Source organism: Cervus canadensis, chromosome 23, assembly GCF_019320065.1.
Source record: "Cervus canadensis isolate Bull #8, Minnesota chromosome 23, ASM1932006v1, whole genome shotgun sequence".
Classification (NCBI taxonomy): Eukaryota; Metazoa; Chordata; class Mammalia; order Artiodactyla; family Cervidae; genus Cervus; species Cervus canadensis.
Genome location: NC_057408.1, coordinates 55,245,818 through 55,267,986, shown reverse-complemented (window position 1 = coordinate 55,267,986; position 22,169 = coordinate 55,245,818). Strand labels below are relative to the sequence as shown.

Genomic DNA, 22,169 nt, shown 5'->3' with positions numbered 1-22,169 from the left:
ATTGAATGAATGAGCTCTCAAGCTTGCAGTACAACTCATGAATACATCTGTTAAAAAAGACAGAACAGAAGCTACTTGCTATCCAATGGATGGCTGATGCAAATGAAAAAACAAAAAAAAATTAATTGAGCCTGAATTTATCTGGGTAAGAGGAACCATCAACAACAGCAGCAGGGAGTACTATAAAAAATGACAGGAGTAGGTTTGCACTAGTTTTGGGGGCTTATTCTAACACTCCGCCATTTTCATCCCTAATAAACCAAAGTAAATGTTGGCGATCACCTGCAGCCCTTAAAAGGATGGTTACCATATGCTTCAGCTACGTCTGTTTTCCCTGCAGACTAGTTCCAAAATAATAAGGTGCCCTGGATCTGAAAGCCTTGTGAAAGAGGTTAATGAGGTTAAGAGGTTAATGAAGACACCTGATTAATGAGGTATCTTCTTAATCATGCAAGTTTTAGAAAGAGCATGATATTCAAAATGTCCCTTACTTCATTCCTAGTAAACAATGTGCTAAATTCAAAGGTAGCGGCTTTGGGAAAATCTCAAAAAGGGTTATTTAACTGTATTTTCTACAGGTACTGGTTTTACAATAGTGGGGCTGACCTCTTTGTAATGTTTGCTGGCAAGAGACTGGTGCCAACTCAGACAATGGGGCGGTCAGACTTGCTGAAGAGCCTAGATTACCTTCCAGGTGATGGACACTGAACCCTATGCAGAGAACCATGGGCCAGGCCTGACATGTAAAGGTTTTCGGAGGAGAAGATCTATATAAGAAAAGACATGATCCCCTAAGGAAATTTACTGTTGGGAGGAACACGTCACACATTCAGGATAAGAGCATGTCTGCGACAATCAGAACTTCAGCCAGTAAAAGAAACCCACTTAAAAGAAACTTGAAAGCCAGGGCAGCAGAACTGTTAACAAGTTTATAGCTTTTAGGCTCTGAAACAGAGTCCTGAAAATACGTATGGAATTACAGCAGGGAAAGAGGTAAAATTATCCTACATTTCTTTAAAAAGCAGTCTATAGTTTTCCTGAGTCTCAGTGGCTTGATTTTCCAAAATACTAAGCTCACAGAACAATTTAAACCTCTATCAAAAATTCTTACTATGAGTTAAGCTTTACTTTTTTCCCCCTGCATGGTAGGGTATATTCCTTAATTTCATACACACAAAACAGTTGCAGGAATGGGAAATCCTACGGAGAGCAGCTGTGTTTCTTACTTGGCTTGCGTCATGCCTCCAACTCATGCAATGAACTCCCACACTGGTGATGCTCTGAAAGCAGACTTAGAGTCCTGCCCACGTGACGGTGTTAGAAATCTTGATGATGGCGCGCTTATCTTGCAGGGCCAAAGCTAGTCTTCTGGTATGCTCTAACTACTCACCTTTGATGTGCAGGAATCTACCGGATTCCTTTCCTATGGGAGTTTATATGTTTGTCCACACACCTTTAGAGGGATGGACAAGCTAACTCTTCCTGGTATAAAGAAGCATGCAGTTCCATTATGCGACTCTCAGCCATTCACTTTTTTAAAAACTTCCATAAATTATTCAGTGCATTTGACTTGCAGATTTGTCTCTGCTGTCTATAAACAGTGTGCTTTGAAACAAGGATCTGTTAGGAATGCAATCGACTCTGCTCTACTGGTGGGAACTCAAAAAGCTGTCTGAATGGCGTCACCCAAACAGTTTTGAGTGGCTTCATTTAATGAAGGCAGACAAGCCTGTGGATTGCTAAATGTGTGTGCAAACTAGACCCTGCAAGGTAAAAACAGACCTCTCATGCTCAAATCTCGATGCCTTTCTAGATTAACGTGGATAACTGGGGAAACATCTTTATGTGTTTTGATAGAGATTGACTTTGATGGCACTACCATGGCAAATCCAGCAAATTTCATTCCGTATAACGTTAAGCTAGAGAGGAGCATACCGACAGACAGACAGACAGACAGACAATGAGGTCATGCGGCGGGGCTGTGCTAGATGCAGGGGACACAAGTGCATACAGAACAATGAGCACACCATGGCATCAACGCGGGCACACGTCGGCACCGAGAGTTGGAGACACTGTCAACGAGCCTTAAAGCGAAGGAGGAGATGCAGAGGGGAGACAAAGCTGAGAAGAATGAGCAGGAGATGGGCAAGATGACTCGTCTGTACTTGAACGTCTGACCTGTCAGCTGGTCGTCGCCTGCGGCAGGGGCGATGCGAATATGAGGTGTCGTAAGCTGAGTCACGATTATCGCAGCTATGGCAAAGGAGGATCCCCAGGTCAGCATGCATGAGGGAAGAAAAAGCCAGACTGAAGCTAGGCTAGCAAGGAGAATCTCCATCCGCATATCACATCGTCTCAACTTTCTTCCAACAACAACAAAAAGAGAAGGAAAAGAGAACACCACCACAGCCAGCTGTTGAATGTTCTGAATTCGTTTCCCTTAGACAGGCTTTCACCAGGCAGTTAGCTTTCTATGACATAGTTGCAAACTTGGGCTGAGATTTTCATTAAATTGACTATAGGAGAAAATAAAAGCAAAAAGTAAAAACATTAACTCTAAAAAAAAAGCTAAACTAAATAGTGTCTTTAACTGCTAATGAGTAGAGAGGGTAGAAAGACTCACTGCAAATTCTGATGATCCAGACTTTCAGCTTTCAAAATGTATTTGGTTATTTAAAATTCTTCTGCTTAAATCACAATATTTGCTCTTCTTGCTAAAATCACCTTTGTGGAGAATACGATCTTCCTTCACTAAAAACATTTTTATGTAGAGAAATTTCTCTGATCACTAAATTTTGTGTAGAGTATTTCCATTTAGGAACTTTATTTTGTCACATTCAGGGAATGAAAGAAAAAAAAAATGCATCTCAAAACACCAGTTGAAAACAAAAAGACTACTCATTGCCTTTGCTCTAGTTATCATGGTTCACATGTGACCAGAGGAGTGATTAAGAGCCTTGAAGCAGAGAAGGCGGGCTGCTCAGTTTGCTGGAACGGCTCAGCAGCTGAGTTTAAATGGTTAACATTTATGACACACAGATATTGAAAAAAATAAAGGAAATTAAAACGTCAGTTCTAACATGATACAGCTGGAAAATGATGCAAAGAAAAAATATTGGAGAATTAAGGACAGGCTTACATGAACGATTACTAATTTACACAGAACAGCCTGGGTGCTGTTAGAAATGTGGCAGTGAGTAAGGGACATAGATCATCTACCATCTGCAGACAATTAAACCTAAAACTGCCGGTGCATAATATTTTGAAATATCCCTCTGCACCGTTCAACTAGTGCTTCTCCTTATAACCAAACAGCAGCAGCCACTGGCTTTAAGAGTGGTATCATCGTCTTTCACATGCTATTAATGAAAACTTTTTAGTGTTGCTCAGTGATATGAATAAACTTAACAGTTTGGTCAGAGAAGGGAGAACTCTCAAAGCATTACAAAGAAAATTTTTTTGGTTTGACACAGCATGTGATTTAGTGTACTGATGTAATGAATTGTAAATAGTAAAATGATATTTCTAAGGCTCGTGACAAAGTTGGTACCAAATCCAAGTTTATACACAGAACACTTGCTTGGTCATAGATAGTGGTGGTCAACCAACATTCCTGTGAGGTTTTCCATTAACTACAGGAAAATCTGACCCACTCTACTTCTAAGAAAAATTATACCATATCCATAAAAACTGAACATCTGTCTGATACTGAAATTGGTAAACAATAATGAACAAAAAGATTTTTGAGAAGACCTATGTCAGTCAGCCATGCATTCATAACTCAAAGGAAGGTAAGCTGAAAACCTGTGGCTCAAAACTCAAAAGGAAAAGTCCAGGATTTTCTATCTGATTATGTTAAAATGTTCCTTTGTGACTATTATTCTTAGTTACAAAGGACCTCTTGATTTTATTGCAAATTACTGTAAAATAGGGGTAAGCCAGCCCACTGCTTGCCTTTTATTGGCACAAGGCCATGTTCCTTGTTCACCCGTGATGATGGCTGCTCATGCACATTAGAGGCAGGGCTGAGGGGCTGAAATGGAGATGCTGTGGGTTGGTCGGGAAGCCTAAGATATTTACTGTCTACTCTTTACAGGAAAACTGGCTGTACTATGTCTTAAATACCAAAAGAATGCACTATAGAAGAGAATACTGTTAAATCCTGATGCTTTAAAGATGGCATCTGGTGCTAAGCTTAGGGTCTCCTTTAGGTACAAAGGTGTCCACAGTACAGTAAACATCACACCTGGTGTATCAATTACTGGCGGTGGGAACTTCTGGAATCTGATGAATCAGCAGTCACCAAACTAGGTTTTATATAACGCTAGGGTTCCTTGAGAAGTGAGTTTGGCTCAAATAAATTTAGAAACTGTAGGGTTGAACAAAGTGATAAACAGGTTTCTTTTTCTTAGGAACTTCTTGGGACCCTTAATACACTCAAGACATACATTATGAAGACTGTTTCAGATTGAGAAAAGGAAATATTCTCTCTGTAAAACACAGCAGCAGATGTGTATCATATTTACGTTTCTATTTCTAAATCCATAGCTAAATGATAGCAGATTAGCATATATGAGCAGCCTGGCTATATAATTTGTTTTCTCGCGTGTTGAATATGAGTAATTAAAAGGAATCTTAATTAGCTTTACATCTCGACAGACATTCTTTTCAGTTCTTCTTTTCAGGGTACTTTCATTCTGTAGCATTGTGGCCTAGAAAGGATGGCATTTCTTTGAACAAAATAGTGAACAGAAAAACAGTCTAGAGGAACTTCTCAAAGAGACTAGTGATTAAAAAAAGAAACATTCACATTTCTGAATATAGTTAGAAATTGTATCAGAACAATAGAAATCCTTCAAAGTTTCCTGAAGGTCTCCCAGCAAAGCACATAGCCATAGAAATGTAAGTTAAAAACTACACTTAGAAACAGTGGAGCATTTGTGCACAGAAAATTCACCTTTATAAAATATGACATTAAAATAATGGTTTTGTTTTCTTTTTCTTTAGGGTTTATATCTGACTACTATAATACTTTTGGAAAGAATTCAGCGTGTGTTTTCATGAAGTTTTTGTCTTGATTTCTAGCTATACTGCTGTTATTCAAATCACAGCAAGGACAGGAAGACAAATGACACCCTCCCCCAAACACCAAAAACAAACAAAATCCTCCAAATTTTTATTAACTGAAAATCTTCAAAATTTAAAAAGTGATACATTTATGTATCTATACTTAGAAGCATTATAGATTACACTCTGCCTGATACAATAGGCCTTCAAATATTTTTCATCCTCTTAAATTTGCTGAGGCTTGTTTTGAGTCCTTGAACATGCTCAATCTTAGAGCATGTTCCATGTGCACTTGAAAAGAATGTGTACTCTGGTTTTTTCAGATGTAACGTTCTGAAAATATCAATTACTGTCCTATTGTATATTTAGGATCTCTATTGCCTTATCAATTCTCTGTCTGGAAGATTTGTCCATTGGTTTGAATGGGGTGTTAAAGTCTCCTACTATTGTTTTATTCCCATCAATTTCTCCCTTTATGTCTGCTGGTATATGTTTTATGTATTTAGGTGCTTCTATATTAGGTGCATATAAGTTGACAACTATAATATCCTCTTCCTGTATTGATACTTTAATCATTGCACATATCCTTCTTTATCTTTCTTTATAGACTTTGTTTTAAAGTCTATTTTGTCTGATATGAGCATTGTGACTCCCCCCCACTCTCGTCATTTCTGTTTGCATGAAGTACCTTTTTCTGTCTCCTCACTTACAATCTATGTGTGTCCTCAAATATTTTTTAAAAATAAAAAGTATAACAAGCTTCCAAACGTATATATTGTCAAGGAGAAGCATAGCTGGCATCATGTCATGGAAAACATTATTTTGTAGGAGATTAAGGCAAAGTATACAGTTTAAACTAATTATTGTATCAGTTGGAATGACTATACCTCATTTAAGACAAAAATTCTAACCGGCAAACAAAACAGATTTTTACTTTTAAGTGTATCCTCTCAGTTTAGAATTGATTATCAACAAAGTCTTCCAAAATTAGCAGAAAGGAGTTTCCACCCTACTAGTTACCATAAGGCAGCCATGAGGGATGTACACCAATTCCTAAGAGACAGTTGGATCAAGCGGTCTTAAAAAGAATTCAACTATAAACATGTGAATGTAACTAAAAATCAAAAATAAAAACTAGGAAAATTTCTATGTACTCTACCATAAAGATTAAAAAGAATTCTATGAACTGGGAGAATAACCCCCAAACATCAAGTATTAATATATTATCATCATACAATGTCTTTTTAATGTAAGAGAATATTCTGGAAAGAGTCTGCCTATAGCTAGCAATCAAAATAAAGCTACATATACTTATGAGGAAATTAGATATATACATTAAAGGAAGATACATAAAAATACAGATGATTCTTCAACATATAAAGACATGTAATAACACACCTTAGGTATTTTCCTGTGTCCAGTTTTTACAAGACTTTATATTTGAGATGACTAGTGCCAAAACGTACCCTTGAAACATGATTAAAATAATCACTACATTAAATTTTTCAAATTAGCATGAAATACATCTTTAAGAGACATATCTGTGTTTGAAATGACAAATTAGTTCCTTGTGGAAAAAAATCTACTTCCATACTTGCTCTATGAAGATACATGTCAACAGTTGTTTCATGAGAACATTGAAATCTTTGTAAATTCAAAATGCTGCTTAGGAAAGTGGTTTAGTGTCTGAAAACTCAATTAAGCCACTATACTGTCAGCAATATGTGACAGAAACAGTCAAGATGTCTGAACTCTTTTAAATTTCAAACATCTTTACGATATGGTGTCAGTAACATTATCAGACCTGTCTGTTTTCTCTGTTTTGACTGGTCAAGATGGAATGGCTTCCTTCATTGCAAAATCAATTTTAGTATCAATCAGAAAAAATTATCTGATTATAAAGGTGATGAAACATTAGACGGTGCAGTAAAGGAAGGTTGCTGAATCTGTAAATGTAGAAATTAACGAAATAAAATAGTATCAAACATTGTAGTTTCACCCACAAGGAGTGTATTTCCCAAGGCTCCCTCCTGTGTGATGATTTTATGAACAGGAATAACAATAGGATGCAATGAATATTAAAATCTACTTCCCTCTTTCTCCCCAAACTTCATTTGACAGAATAGAGTTTGTTGCTGTGTAAATGTTTGCAAATTGACTCAGAAAATCTGAGCAGGGAAATATTTAGTCAATCAGGTCATCTGATTGCTTAATCATCCTTTGGTGAATTGAAAAACAAATTACAATATTGATTAAATCTAGCTGATGATGGAAGAAAACCATCCAAATCACCATCTAATTCAATCTATTGTGAAAACAGCAAACGTCAGATTTCCATGTTTACTAGTGTGTTATTTATATAATTACCTAACTATGCAAATGAACAAGATAGCAGATATTTTGTTGTTTTGAGTCAACTGGGCACTGACTCAGTTTTAGTAAAAATGAGGACAGATACTCGTATACTGCAAAATCACGAGTGGCCAGAGGATCTGCCGGGTGAAAAGCCAGGAGATACAGGGAAACACTGGTGTAGGAGTCCAAACACTTGGGATCAAGCCTTGACCCACAGATTATTAGATGAGTGTCGTTGGCAGGTCAATTTGTCTCCCCAAATATGCATTTTTTTCATCTCAAAAAAATAGCAATTTGTATTTCTGTTTTCACAGTAATTTAGAAGAAATAAATGAGAACATGCATATGAAAGCAATTTTAACTTTCAGCTGTGACATGAAAAGCAAGGCATTATAAATTAGGCATTCTGGAACTGGGTTTTCAGAACTCAATAAAGCAATCTGAGCATGGGTCATGATCTGGAGGCCTAAGACGGTCAACACCTCACTCAAAGGCCTTATCATACTGTAATAATTAACAGCTAAAAGTGAATTACAATTTAGAAAACACATCAATGTCTGTAACTCATTTTTTAAAAATTAATTTAGCCCTACAAATAAAGGCTCTTAATCAAGTACAATATGATATAAAGAATTGAATATTTTAAAATCACTATAAGGAGATTCTTGGAAATAGAGCTATGAGCCCATGAGGACAAACAAAATATAAATGAGCTAAGTACATCCCACAAGGCCTGACACATAATATGAAACCAAGAGTATCTGTCAAGTCAACGGGATAAAGAGGTCATGTATCTTCAGAAAATGAGAATTTTGAAAATGCCAATGGGCACCTGTAATCTATTTAAACCCTACTGTCTGAACGTCAAACAACAAAAACAACAAGATATTTTCATCCAACAGAAGTCATCAAGGGAGTCCCTGTGATCTGGGGAAACCTGGAGCTTTCTGCCGTCCTTTCTAAATTCAGCCTCACGATACTTGCTCACTGTCCTTATGTCTTGTCTAATGATTTGAAAGAGTGTGTTTAACTACAGGTGTTAATGTATGCTGCCTTGTTTTCATGTAGCTTTGGGCATTTCTCAAGGCATTTACACACTTCCACTTGGGATGGTTAAAAGCGCACTGCAAGGTTGACAAGATGACATCATAGCATGTATACACACACACCCCTGCAGTCTCTTCTTTAGGAGGTGTTGAGCTTATGCGGATTCACCCTAATCTACATCTCTTCCTTGATCACATTTTTTCAGGATGATAACCAGGCCAGGGAAACAGAAGGTCCACAGTAACATCTCCTGGTCCCTGGGTTGAGAGAGACACACGTCCCCAGTGAAAAGAGCCCAAGCAGACCCTGTTTTACAGATTATAACTAGATAATTGCGCTAAAGGGCTTCCCTGGTGACTCAACATTAAAGAATCTGCCTGCCAATGCAGGACACTTTGGTTTGATCCTTTGGTTGGGAAGGTATCCTGGAGAAGGGAATGGCAGCCCACTCCAGTATTCTTGCCTGGAGAATCCCACAGACAGAGAAGCCTGGCAGGCTACAGTCCATAGGGTTGCAAAAAGAGTTGGACACAACTTAGCAACTAAACAATAAATTGCTTTAAAACAGCAGGAGGTAATTTACTGTCCTGCATTTGAATTTCACTGAACCCAGTATTACTAGGTAGGGTCCACTGTGGTTTAAAACACGGATAGGAGATCATATAAAAAGTAACTCTATTTTAATAGAATTTTGTAAAAGATAACCATTGAAAACTGTTTTGAAACACAGCAATATGACTTCTTATTTGAAAAAAAATCTATGTGAAACACAGTTCACTGCCATACAATCCTAGTACATACATGGAAACACACACACGTCTAACACACTTCTTTCAGTGACGTGAACATTTCAAGAAGTTTTGAAATACCATCTAAAATTGGAGAGGACAGAAACCAGAACAACCCACAGTTTCAACCTACCTTTTGTGGCCACTCGGACACAGTCTATTTTGGTTTCCTGTGTTAAATAAAGAGGGGAGAAAAATCACTATTCATGTTTTCTGTGAAACAAATAAAAACTCTGCAGTTCTCCTTAAGTACAGATAAGGGGAGGTCTCACTGTTCCAAGGGTGGCATTAATCACACGTGATTACTCCCTGGACTGTGCTCTGATACATTTTCTGGCTCCAGGGCTGGCCGTGGTGCTGCTTGTGGGCACCCGGCAGCAGGTGGGGGGTAGGAGCAATGCACAGAATCGCCCCCGCCTGGGGGGGGCCCCCAACTCCCTTCTCCAGATCCCTCACTGACTCCCTGTGCAAACACTCGTGGGGAAAACCTGTCTCCCTGATCCCTGCTTCTCACTGGCCAAAGGCAGTCATGGTGCCGAGACCCACGCTGTGAAGGAAAAAACTTTCTTGTCTCATGAGAGCTCTGGGTCAGTCTAAACAGGAAAGGGAAGAAAATTTCAAAAACAACTCGACAGTTTGTATTTTGTTTCCATCTTATCTTTCTAAAGCTGTTTTCTCTTAGGAAAGGAAAAAAAAAAAAAAGATAACTAATTTAGTCCCAGCTATAGGAAGCATAAACTCTTGTGGCACCAAAGAAATGGGACAGAATATGCTGAAAAGACAGATGTTGTGAATCTCACAAAATTGTAAATGAGCTGAATGTACGTGCTAGAGCTGTGCTGTTTTCCTGTAAAATAGTAAGCTAAGCAGAATTACTAGCCAACTTTTGGTAACAAGTAAAAACTGAAAATAAAAACCATCCCGTTGACAATATATTCTTCCTACAGAAACCACATACGAATATATTTGCTTCTTCCCAGGAATTTCTCCAGGTGAAAATAATTTTTAAAAAGAGAGAATAAAATACATTTATTTCAAGTAAAAACACACAAAAGCATGACTTCCTTTCTTACAACTACAATATGTGATTTGACTGGGTTCGCATTAATAATCCTGAACAGCCTAAGTAAACAGCCATTTATAAAACTTACCCCGTTGGCTCTACTAGCTGCTTGGAAGTAAATTCTGTAGCTTTTATGGGGAAGGAGAGGGGTGTTCCAGTACCCGTTGTAAGTCTTATTATCACCAATAGTAAAGGGCTGAGCCGCTTGGAGGCTGTTGGCTGGGAATTCTGCTGCAAAGTAGTACTGGGAATTCAGTATGGAGGCGTTCTGGAAGTGGATGGGCACCGGGTAGCATTTTAAGATTTCTGTGGTCTTTTTCGTTCTTCGAGGACGTTCTTCCTCGACCACTATTTGGTAGACACTAGAAAAAAAAGAGTATCCTCAGTGACTGTTTAGGAAAACAGAGCTGAATCCCATTGTGTTCAACTGTACAGACCTATAATACCGCAGATAAACAACAAGGACAGAGTCAGTAATAAGGGCTTCGTGCCTAGCGGACACGGACCCCACACTTGCTCCATGAAAGAGACAGAAAGTGCTTAGAGTTCTTCCACAGAACTCTCTAACCCCGAATGAGACAATTTCTGGAAGGAAAGAAAATTCACCATAGTTAAAACATTTTTTATATGGCAATTTTTCCTGTTGATGTGAGCAGAACACCAAGATAATGTTCCTCTTATGCGGTATTGAAGATGAATTTGTACAAAATGGACTCGGTTTAACCAATCAATGAAACTATATTAGCTGTAAGTTCATTGAAAAAGGCAACATAACATTTTCTTCAGTGACATCTGTATGAACACCTGTGAATTTTTATCAGGTCACAAGATACAAGGTGTGATGATTCAGGCTAACCAAGGTGTAACTTCCATATATATATATTTTTAATCTATTTTTAATTGGAGGATAATTGCTTTACAATATTGTTTTGGTTTCTGCCATACATCAACACGAATCAGCCATAGGGATACATATGTCCCCTCCTTCTTGAACCTGCCTCCCATCTCCCACCCAATCCTACCCCTCTCAATTCGTCCCACCCTCTCATTCCTTCACTGTGTCCACAAGTCTGTTCTCTATGTCTGCATCTCCATTGCTGCCCTGCAGATAGGCTCATCAGTACCATCTTTTTATATCCCACATATATTAAACTAACTGAAAAAGACACATGCACGCCAATGTTCACTGCAGCACTATTTACAACAGTTAGGACATGGAAGCAACCTAGACGTACATCAACAGATGAATGGATAAAGAAGTTGTGGTACATATACACAATGGAATATTATTCAGCCATAAAAAGGAACCCATATTTTCTTATATTCCTTTGCATTCACCATAATCAGTCAGTAGAAAGACAGGACGTTAGGAATGCAGGAAAAAGGCATTTGCATTTCAAAAGCCAACAACTTGGAGTCAAAAGCAGTTTCTAAGAGGAAATCATGAACTGGGCATTTGAATTACATACAAAAATAAGATGGGGCTGAGTATCCTCAGAAGATGCTGTGAGTTCAGATGTCCCCTGGGAGGACTGGGTCTCCTGGTTCCTACCCACCTTTCTCTCCGCACCCCTTTTCAATGTTTGTGAATTTTGAATTAGCCTTAGGAGACTGGGAGAGACCTTGAAGGGATGGATTTCTTTGCTGAGATGCATACATTTACTAGAATGATGAACTTCTGTGCAGTTTGGTTGGAGAAAAAAAATGATTCTAATACAGAGAAACCTTGGCAGCAGTTTTGAAAAACTGAATCCAGATTAGATTGCAAGTTCTTCTGACAAGGAGATGTATCTTTTTCTTACTCTATCAGAAAAGCACCGTGACTCCCCAAGCACAACTCTGTAATCCTGGGGTTGCTCAGCATGGACACTCGTTTAAGCTGGGGAAACAGAACAGGAGGGAGGTGCTTTCCACCCCCATCAGCTGGAGTCAGCGAGGGGAGGTCTCTCTCTATGCTCCTGTCCCTGTGAACTTGGGATCTGCACCTGGTGAATCTCCTGTTTCTGGAAGTATAACCACTTAGCACATTCTATTACGGCCATGCCAAGCAGCAGCCATTCAGTTTGTGATTCTGTTCCAATAAAAATGGATGGTTGTAGAACATGAGACTGATTGCTCACGAGGCAGGGGGTCCAGCAGGATTACAGTGTGATGACAAAGGGAGGTAAACTCAGAAAAGAAAATAGGACTCTTTCTGACCTCAAGACTTTCTACCATTCCTGAGGATGTTCCACCAAACCCTGTGGCATTCTCACCTGCAGGATGGATGCAACATGGAAGGAAGAAGTTAGGGAGGACCTTCCTATAGGGGTCAGGGACAAGGAGCACAGACAGAGGTGAAAGGGGACTTTGACTTCACATCCCCCTCTCTCTGACCTCTTATATCTACAGTCAGATGTGGCAATTATAATACATCTGCAAGTTCTTGGACACTTCTCCACCAAGTATGGGATTGGCTAACCTTGATGATGGCATGCAACCAGGAGAACGTAACAGAAGAACAATGTGCAACTCTCAAGGCTTCAGTCAGAGAAGTGCAAACATCAGCTGAGAAACTGTGACTCTTCTGCAGGGCCTGCTGTTGGGGTGGTGGACACTGGCATGTGCACCATTTAAGCTCTACTCCTAATGCTGCTAAAATTTGGCTTCTAAATTAATGTCTTTGGATCTTATTTTTTTCTGATGAAATGAGACAATCAGATGGATCTCCAAGGTACATTTTATATTTTTTTTATTCAGCATACAAAGACTACTCTTGCAAGATGGACAAATCAAAAAAGAATTCATTACTTTGCAGAGAGATTCTCCATTAAATAACTTTTAACATTGGCTTTCTTCTATTAGAAATCTTTTCCAGTTTATTTGCTATATGACACAATGTTCCAAATTCCACTTTAAAAAGAACTTCTTGGAAGTCTAGTGTACTACAGTAGATAATGTAGAAATATGAAGATTTATGCAAAGAAAAAAATTACAGAAATTATTTCATATAGGAAATACTAGCCCAGGAGCCTTGCATATGTAGGTTTTATTTTCTGGTTTTACTGATGAGAAAACTGAGGTTCAGAGGTGAAGTGCCCATTCTCTTTGGGGCACATAGTTAAGTAATAGCTGACATGGTCTCCTGACCATCAGATGAGACAGTCATTTCTGTATCTTGTGAGACTTAGAATGAAGTGGGGCATGAAGTATATATTTTTGAAAATGTAACATAATCCAGAAGTAATTTCTACTTTATGTACCTTATATGTAATATATAGGGAGGAAATATACTGATAATTGCTAATAATATATTTTGCTTTACTAAAATCTAATACTAAGCCTATTCTGTATTCATTTCCTGAGTACACAAGACCTGAGAGAGGAGGAAATTACCAAGGAGAAGTTCTGTGATAAGATAATGCTGGTTAGATTGCAAGTCTATGCTGTAGGACCCACAAATAAACAAGAACTGGAGAGAACCAGAAATTGCATCTGTTTCTTCTACCCCCTCCTTCCATCACCTCCACTTCTCACTTTTCATCCATTTCCAACCCCCACCTTTGCTAGTTTTCCCCAATGCTACTCTTTTATTAATTCAATAAATATTTTTTGAGCCTCTAGTATGTGCCAGGCACTGCCCTGCATTAACTTGAACAAAATATTTGACACTCCCTAAGGCTTCCCAGGTGGCTAAGCGGAAAAGAATCCATCTGCCGATACAGGAGACACGGGTTTGATCCATGGGTTAGGAATATCCTCTGGAGAAGGGAACGGCAATCCACCCCAGTTTTCTTGCCTGGAGAATCCCATAGACAAAGGAGCCTGATGGGCTACATTCCATGGAGTCTCAAAGAGTTGGACACGACTTAGTGACTAAACAACAACAAGAGAAAGACAGTTTCGTTTTGGAATTGAAATGCCGTCTAAGTGAATATGAATGAAAAAAATTAATTTTTCCAATCAGCAAGTTTATGAGGATCATATGAATATTCAAAGATTAAATGATTATTTAATGGGCCTTGATTTTAGCCAGTCGGCATGTTAGGCCATACACTCTACTCCAGATATATTACTTCTTAAATAGCCACCATCTACTCATCTTCAGATATATTAAAGGAAGAAGTAAGTAGACCAGAGCAATTTCAAACCCAGAATGTCTTTTCATCCTTGCTGCACAAGACAAATTAGATTTGCAAGCATCCAGACCTCAAATCTATTTGCTCTTTAATAATTTAAGCACTGAAAGGTCAGGCAGCTCTTTTCTATCCCCCTCTATCAAAGTCCAGGCGCTAATGAAAAATGGCCAAGTCCCTTCTGCTGCCCAGTGGCCACACGCTACTGCCCCCTGGTTGGAAATTAACACGGTATTGACAGCCAGGTCAACAGTACCTCGACAGAACTCGATGACTGATATGTTTTTCTTTTGTACAAATAACATCATCCCCACTGATGATTTTCGTAAGAACTTTCTGACCACAAGTGTTAGCTAAAAAGCAGCTTTGAAAATCTCACTGTTTGAATGCTTCTCCTAAAAGGATGATTGAAAAAAAAAGGGGGGGAAATTCTCAAGGATGGTAAACCAAATATAAGTCTCTAGCTTAGTGAGATGAATTAAAATTCTATTATCTTTTTAATGTATTAATCATATTCCCTTTGTTTATCAGTCACACCATTGCTAGCTTTCCTCCACCACTATTCTGGAATTTAAAGTAACACAAAACTTTTCGGCGACATTTGCAATGTGAAAGCACAATCCATCGTGAGGATTAATCTGCCAAAAATGTGACATCATTATATCCAAACTTTCTTACGGAATGAAATTTAAAGTTTAATTGATGCTAGGCTTTCCTACAACAAAACTCTAAGCCTCTTAGAAGGAGAGTAAGAAATCTGCATTTATACAGAATAGCCCTTGAAGTATAACCTAGGAAAGAACATCTGAACATCTTTCATGGACTTCATTAAACATAAAAGTTCAAATGCGATGAAATGGTTTTGGTATTTTCTAACTTTGAAGAGGTTGAGAATAAGCCTGCTGCAGATGTGAAATTGGCTTTAAAATATGTGTCCCAATTCTTTTCAAGGTTAAGCCTTTAGTTGTAAGTTCACTCTTCTTACCTACTTATTCTGTTCCTTATCAGCATAAAATAATTGAAGGGTTATCCAACTAGACGGACTTGTGTGGTGGCTCATCTGGCTCCTCCACCTGCACTGGAGGAGACCTGGGTTCGATCCTGGGTTGGGAAGATCCCCTGGAGAAGGGAAAGGCTACCCACTCCAGTATTCTTGCCTGGAGAATGCCATGGACAGAGGAGCCTGGTGAGCTACAGTCCATGGGGTCACAGAGAGTCGGACATGACTGAGTGACTAACACTTTCACTATCCAACTAGATAGCAGAATGTTGGGTGAAGAGGAGAGATGAGGGGAGAAAAGTCCTGCTCTATTTCTTTTGTTGCTTCTGCTAATCCTTTTGTTGGTGTTTCTCATCATGTCAAAGGCTTAGAATAGTGTTCATTTCGTAACACTTAATAGTAACTTTAACTTGACTGCAGTTTTTGGTAAAGCCTTCCATTTTCTCTTTTAAAAAAAGGAGAGAGGGGGAGGAGAAGAGAGAGAAGGGGTGATGTTTGGAAACAGTAACATAGAAATTTATAATACCATATGTAAAATAGATAGCCAATGGGAATTTGCTATATGACTCAGGGAACTCAAACAGGGACTCTGTGACAGGCAGAAGGGTGGGATGGGGAGGGAGATGGGAGATAGGTCCAGGAAGGAGGGGACATGGGTGTACCTATGGCTGATTCTTACTGATGTATGACAGAAAACCACAAAATTCTATAAAGCAATTACCCTTCAATTAAAAATTGAAAAAAGAATAGAGTCTAATATCAATACCTTCTTGAAGATTAACTCTTTGGGGAGTGAGGGAAAATGAAAATATAAATTATATGCAAAACAGGGAAGAGAAATGTGTAATTCAGGTTTATTTACGCAGTAACACAGACTGCATTTCCTTCCTGTTCTTTTTCCAGTCATTTCCGTTCCCTGAACCTGTCAGCATTTACTGAAATGACACCCTGAAGATCAGAATGACCTAGTTCAACTGAACAACATTTTAAAAATATTGCAAACAGATCACCAGCCCAGGTTGGATGCATGAGACAAGTGCTCTGGGCTGGTGCACTGGGAAGACCCAGAGGGATCGTGTGGAGAGGGAGGTGGGAGGGGGGATCAGGATGGGGAATACATGTAAATCCATGGCTGATTCATGTCAATGTTTGGCAAAAACCACTACAATATTGTAAAGTAATTAGCCTCCAACTAATAAAATTAAATGGAAAAAAAAATATTGCCACCAGTTGAAAATTAGGGGGAAGAAAAGGTCAGTTCAGTAAGGTCAATGTGTTTATCATCATGCCTAGGATCCATGTAACACGGGAGCTGAGAGCAGCTAAACGAGCATGTCCTGCTCACTGACTCACAAATGAGGTCTGGTCACCAGTTTTCCGTGGACAGTGGACTCTGGGATACTGCGCAGCATAAACTGATCCATGGAGTATTCTGTGTTGGCCACTTTCATTTCTCTTTGTCCTGCTCTGTTCTAGATAAGACCGGCCATCTACTGCTGCGGCACACGTGCAGGGTACCACAAAGAAAACTGATGTCCGTGCAGCTGTCACTCATCATGAGGAGCTTGCCTGGCATCCCTAAGTTACTTCTGTACTGAATGTGTGTGCACGTGTGTGTGTGTGCACGTGTGTGTGTGTGCATGTGTGCCCGAGCATGGGGTCCCACATTATACTGCTCTGCTAGTTAGTGATAAATCTGATATCATAAAATATTAATTATAGCTGAAAGGTTGGGCGAGAAATATGAACTCAATTACTGCTCCATATTGTGAACAAAGGGCAGGGAGGAAAAAATCCTACAGTTATGGAGGTTTGGGGTAATAAAAGGACAACTGGAACATTAGACTTGGGCTAAGAAGCTGTGTAAAAGGCCACGTGTTATTAATCTTCACAACAGGCACCGAATTGCAAGTAAATTAGTCCAAGATGGAACATCTTTAAGAGTGACTTCTCCCCCTTTTGACAAGTGAAGATGCTTTGCTTTGCACATTTCATTTCACTTATGTTTATCATAATGTAATCATCACAACTGCATAACAAACACGTGACTGTAAAAATTATAACCCAAAGTCCCCTACTATTTTTAAAGCTGTTTTTCTTAACTCGCTCTAGGGTTAAGAAACAAAACTAGAAAAATTGAATACTATCAGAGCCATACTAAATATCTTCATTGTTGTATGTTTATGTTATATTTAATTCAGAATCTTTCAGTCTCTAAAAGTATTCACAGCAGTAGTGCAGGCCAGGTGAGATGTGCATGCATGTGTTCTCAGTTCTGTCCAACTCTTTGCAACCCCATGGACTGCAGCCCGCCGGGCTCCTCTGCCCATGGGACTCGCCAGGCAAGAATACTGCAGTGCGGTGCCATGTTCTCCTCCAGGAATCAAACTCACATCTCCTGCATTGGCAGGTGGATTCTTAAATGCCATCATCTAGAAGGGGCAAGAGCACAGTGAACTGAGCCCCACATCAGTGGAGTCAGTCCAGCTCTATCACCAAATCATCCCCTGACCACTAGGGTCCTTTCAGCTCTGATATTTCATAGCTCCTGGTACTAGGTCAGGCAAGCTGTGACGTCGATGAGTGAGAAGAAAACTATTTTATCCATATTTCCTTCCTTTCTGTGATATTTACCACATGCAAGCCCTGTGAGAGGCACAAGGGAGGAAGAAAAAGAGGAACAAAGACCAGACTGTCCCCATCTTGAGAAGAACAGCCTTGGGGTGTTAGAAACAGGTTCCTCAAACTGAGAACTGGGACAAGATGCTGATAAGGGTTTGTACCAAGTGGAGGAGGAGGCAGGGAGCAGTCTCTGTCTATATCAAAGTCTCCTGTGGCATCAGCGGCTCCGGGAACTCTGGTCTGGACCTGGTGCCCAAACACTCCTGCTGCTGGTGACACCCAAAGACTGTCCTATGTTGCCTACGGCCACCAACTTTTCCCCCAAATTAAAGCCAAAGTAACAGCAACAAACCAAAGAGCGAATGTCTTTGTGGTCCCTGCACAAACCCTGTTTTCTACAACCACCTGGGTGTACAAAGCTCCACCCAAGTCCCAGCAGGTCTTTCTGTCAGACTCATTTGCAGCTTTGCCTGCAGAGCTCCCAAGACCTTGGGGGACCCTTCATCAATAGGGCTGAAGACTGAGGGTAACGGGCTGGACTGTGGCTCCGATGCCTGTGGGGGTCCCAGCAGGCCTGTCCTAAGAGTCCCCGGGTTTCCCCAAGAGGAACCCTGGGAGAGGCTGGGTTTTCCTCAGTCTCCATGGTGCCCAGATCCTACTAGAAGGACACTGTAGGGCCAAACGAGCAGGGCTGGGTGTTGACTCCCATCCCCTGTGATGCCCGAGGGGAGGAACAAGAAGTGGGTCCCTCTGCTCCTCGGGGTCTCTGCTCCCCCGCCCCAACTCTCCCCAGGCCCCCACCCTGGCAAACCTGGAACCACCTTTCCTACCTTCTACAATCGTGCCGCAGGTAACAAGAGCCATCATTTCTCAATTCTACTATTTCATTTGATATCCATCGTAATTACAAAGATCAAGTCAAAATATTACAGATATGTTGGTTGTTTGGGGGGTGATGGTGGCAGAATCTGGCAGTGGGGTCCCCTTGCTGCCTCCCCAGGCCACAGGTGGCCCTCTGCGTGGTCCTCTCCCTGAATGAGAGGCCTGTGCGCCTGCCCTGCAGGCCCTGGAGCACCAGGCTGGGGCTCTGATCTCATACCTGGAATCCTTCAGAGGGGATTCCGTTCAAGAAAAGGAAAATCTGAGACAGGGGAAGGACAGAGAGGCAATATATTTTCATGCACAAAAGCAAGTTTGAAACGGACTTGGAGGGAAAGTTAAATTAAGTTCCATTGTATAAAAGCTCAACTACACCTACTCTATTATTTTTATCTTCCCCTGCCATTTTTCAGGTTGCTTTTCAAGGGTTCTGCAAGAACAAACTTAGTTTCCAAAATGAATTTTCAAAGAGATGACTGACACTGTCATCCTAAAAGCAACTTTAATAAAAATGATCTTTGTTTCCTGGCAGTAAAGGGATCCAGAGTATTTTTTAATACAATAAAAGTCACCCAAAATCAGGTGGTAGAAGGGTGGTGGTGGTGGTAATAAGAGATGTAGCAGAGTTTTTGTGAACACACTCTATAGCAATTCAGGCGTAAGAAGTCATAAAAAACCGAGCCTGTATAGTAATATAAAATGGAAGTTTTACTGTTAAGTGACATTTTGGTTTTTGTGACTATGTGTACCAATGAAAAAAGGAAAAATTTTAGGGTGGAAGTCAGGTACTTAGAGCTCTTTTCCTTAACCAATTTTAGCAATGGATAGAACCTTTACAAAAGGTTCCAGAACTGTGACAAAAGAACCTTTAACCCCAAAGGTTAAAGGTGCTCTTTGCAGGTTACAATTCTTCAATAAAAGAGAGGGAACAATTTAAAAAACCATTAATAAGCATTTCAGAAGAATTGGCATTTTCTTTCTTTATTCTTTGGGGACAATTAAGACGATAAAATGAAAAAAGAACATACAGATCAACAAAAAAGACCGCTGAATTTGATCAAAACTATCCAAAACACTAAAGCAACTCTGTTCAACCCAAGACCTTTAAGTATCAAGATGTATTTCACTGGTAAGCAAGCACTGAACAGATTTTGATGGAGATAGACTTGCCCAAAAGTTTTACAAAGTCTTAGTTTAAAGATCATAACAAAGAAATAATGAAAACAACAACAACCCCAAACCCCTACTTCTAACTTCTAAGAATTAAGATTCTTAATATTGATAAGCCCTCCAAGATTGCAAGGATCATAATCTAAAGACAAAGGTGTGATATGTTTTCTTAACCCTGGAAGAGACAACAAAGAAAAGATTTTCAGAAAAGCTCTTGTTGGCAAAGGGAGATGCAACCACCTTGGTTCTAAAGAGATCCTGCTGGGATGATGTTTGTGGTGCAGACGGCTCCTAGGAGGCGCCGTGCAGGCCACGTAGTGTTGTACAGAGAGAGAATGGCTGTCAAAACCGCTCCCCCCGCAACCCCAGACCTCAGTTCCTTATCTGTGCATGGAGCGCGGGCATCTGAGCAGGAAGTCTGCTCTGACGATTAGAATCATTTCATAAAGGACCAAACATGGGTCTGACACATTATAGCTGCTCCATCTAAGTCACAATAATGCTTCATTTTTTATTATCATAATTATTATTCCCGTCAGATCATCACTGAGGCTCAGGAGTATTTTACGGGGACTTAGAAGCTTTCCTGCGACACAGGCAGAAGACAAGGGGCTGCTCTGTTGTCTATAAGACATGACGTCTTCACAGACCAGAATAGCATAAACAGTTATAAGAAGAGCTTTCCTACAATGAGCAGAGGATGTCTGTGTTAGACGCTGTCCTGAGAGCTCTGCTTCCCGTCATTCACCTCCCAGCTGCCCTCGGAGGTGGACGTTCTCACTCACATCTACTTCAGGGGGAGAATGAGACAGAAAAGTTGTGCCACTTGCCCAAGATCATGGGGCATATAAACACCAGGATCTAAACCCAGGGTCACCAAACTCCATGCCAGAGTTGGCTGCACATTTGATGATTCTGAACATTTCTACACCTTCCTTCCCAGGAAAGGGCCCATGTTTGTAACTACTCCAACCAACAATTCTTTCTCATCACTGTGGGGTTTTGATGGAACCACAGGTCTTCTAAAACTTTGATAATTTTACAGAATGATCACACACATTTCTTTCAATGACCATCAGCTTACTGTCAAAGAATAGGTTTCCTTTAAAACACAGATCCTACTTAAGTGATAATCGTGTATACTGGTATAAAAGTTAAAGGCAGTAATGATGAGAAATTTTAGGCATACTACCAAAAGCAAGAAAAAAAAAGGGAATAAAAACTGAACACCAATCCGGTCAATATTTCTGCTAAGCAAATTCTGATGTTACAGTTTTACACTTTCTCAGCACTTCAGCTTACAAAGAACTTCCACCTGTAATAATCTTTATGACAATGTCATGAGATGGATGGGCCGTGTGTTGGACTCCAATTTCAGAACTAAAGAAAGACTCAGAGTTCACAGGATGCCCAAGATCACACAAAAGTAAACAATGCAAAAAAAAAAAAAAAAGTAAACAATGCAGCCCAGGTGCAACCCGAAGACTTCTGGTCCATGTGAGTGTTCTTTTTTTAAAAAAAAAAAAGCTAGTAATAAATTAATTTTTAAAGTTTTCATTACATTTTAGTTGACTTTGATGAGAATTATTTGTTTTCAGAGAATTCTTTGTAATAATTCTTTATGGTTCCCAGCTTTTTGGAATATAGATTTCCACTGCAGAGCATTAAAATTCAACATCTCTACACATTCTAGAGTGATCACCAGGACAAGTCCAGTTATCATCCATCACCACGTAGCCGACCCTCTTCATCCATTTCGCCTACCTCTTAACCCTCTTTCTCACCTATGGGGGGATGGAAAGAAAAGGAGAAAGTGAGGGGTGTCAGTGACCCCACAAAGTGAGAAGAGGAGAAGTCTCAAAGGTTTCAGAATAGGCATGTGAGATTCTAGTGACCTTCCAATAAAATGTGTATTTTAAACAATGACTTCTTTGAAGTAGTCCTTCTGAATATAATCTTATTAATAACAATATGATTGATCCAAGGGTAAAAGCAGGGTATTTTTTTTTTATGCTTCTGTACTCTACGGAAGAGTGTAGTACTTAACTTTTATTTAGTGATGA

The 22,169-nt window shown here is 39.8% G+C and overlaps 1 protein-coding gene across 6 annotated transcripts in view; it reads right to left on the bottom strand.

The window, feature by feature from the left end:
* Positions 1-22,169, bottom strand: part of PTPRM (protein tyrosine phosphatase receptor type M) — a 640,041-nt gene that overhangs the window by 226,992 nt on the left and 390,880 nt on the right. For all 6 annotated transcript variants that reach the window (XM_043443664.1, XM_043443666.1, XM_043443661.1 and 3 more), the window contains exons 12-13: positions 10,409-10,682; positions 9,391-9,427 (exon numbers count right to left, since the gene is read on the bottom strand). In XM_043443664.1, coding sequence (XP_043299599.1) covers positions 9,391-9,427; positions 10,409-10,682 — 311 coding nt within the window. The remainder of the gene's footprint in view (positions 1-9,390; positions 9,428-10,408; positions 10,683-22,169) is intronic.